The following is a 1,114-nucleotide window of genomic DNA, read 5'->3' on the forward strand; positions in this document are numbered from 1 at the left end:
AGATTCGTTTACATGTTTTATGATGTTCGCTTCGTGCGCTTTGAGTTTTTGTTCCCACATTTCATTTATGTGCTTGATAATGTTGTCTTCGTGTTTTTTTAATTTTTGCTCCCACGTTTGCATCAGCTGTTCGGCTGATACGCTCTCACCAGATAACTTCATATCAGCGCCTCGAGATGGTGTTGTATTTGACGACAGCATATTATTTTGCGACGATATATTTTCTTTTCGCGCCAAAGGTCCTGGTTGTTGTTGTCTCGTAATTCTTTTCGAGGCATCCATTACACAGAAGTCCAATAACAAATGCAAATACCAAAATTGTAGCAAAAGAATGTTAGATTTTATTTAACTTTACAGACAGCCAGCTAACGTGTAAGAATCAACTATTATTAAAAAACACGCAGATTGCATTAATTAATCATCCGACACACACTCGTTTTAATTTAATGTTTATTAAGTAAAAGAATAGCAATTTATTGTCAGCAAAACAAAAGAGCGTCTACTCTGACATAACGTTCCTTTCCTGCAAAAATACTGAAAAAAATACCAGTTGCTTATATGGAAAAATTACAGAACTCGAACTAGTTGAGGCCGTGTGGCTGACTAGTATTTGATTAGTATAAAACTAATTGAGTTGACTGAAGGGTACTTATTACTTTTAAGTTTCTTCAGCATCGACTAAATACTCTTCCAGCTCGTCCATTGTATAAACTGCATTTTTGTTTGGGATAGCACTCTTTTTAAAAACTACTTCAGGATCTGATGATATTGTTAAGTATGACATCAAGTCTCTGTTTGTATGCTCCCGAGCAGTTTTACGTGTATGATCATATCGTACGATACGTATGTGTTTATGTAAAGCTTCCAGAGCTTCCTCTGAAAAATTGCCTGTGGGAATAAATTCGTAGTAGTAAAAAATGCCGAATAGCAACAAATCGATTTTCTTACCAATTGGTAGATCGAAATACTCAATAACCTCACACCCATGCATCAATATTTTATGCACGCTGCTAGGCATGTAGTACCATTCGTATTCAGTCAAATACATTGTTCTTGTCCTTATAAGGAGCTCTCTAAACGCGTCGATATTAATACGCATTCCACACGATATTAA

The 1,114-nt window shown here is 35.7% G+C and overlaps 1 protein-coding gene across 1 annotated transcript; it reads right to left on the reverse strand.

Moving 5' to 3' along the window:
* Window positions 1–546: 546 nt before the first annotated feature.
* On the reverse strand, window positions 547–1,106 carry LOC108367412 (uncharacterized). Its single transcript, XM_017622018.1, has 2 exons — window positions 949–1,106; window positions 547–888 (listed from the first exon to the last, which is right to left on the reverse strand). The coding sequence occupies exons 1-2, from the start codon at window positions 1,097–1,099 to the stop codon at window positions 659–661; spliced, it is 381 nt and encodes a 126-aa protein (XP_017477507.1). The 5' UTR covers window positions 1,100–1,106; the 3' UTR covers window positions 547–658.
* Between the last annotated feature and the right edge of the window lie 8 nt (window positions 1,107–1,114).

The sequence above is a fragment of the Rhagoletis zephyria genome, unplaced genomic scaffold (genome assembly GCF_001687245.7).
Source record: "Rhagoletis zephyria isolate East Lansing unplaced genomic scaffold, Rhagoletis_zephyria_1.1 Rzeph_scaffold_02670, whole genome shotgun sequence".
Lineage (NCBI taxonomy): Eukaryota > Metazoa > Arthropoda > Insecta > Diptera > Tephritidae > Rhagoletis > Rhagoletis zephyria.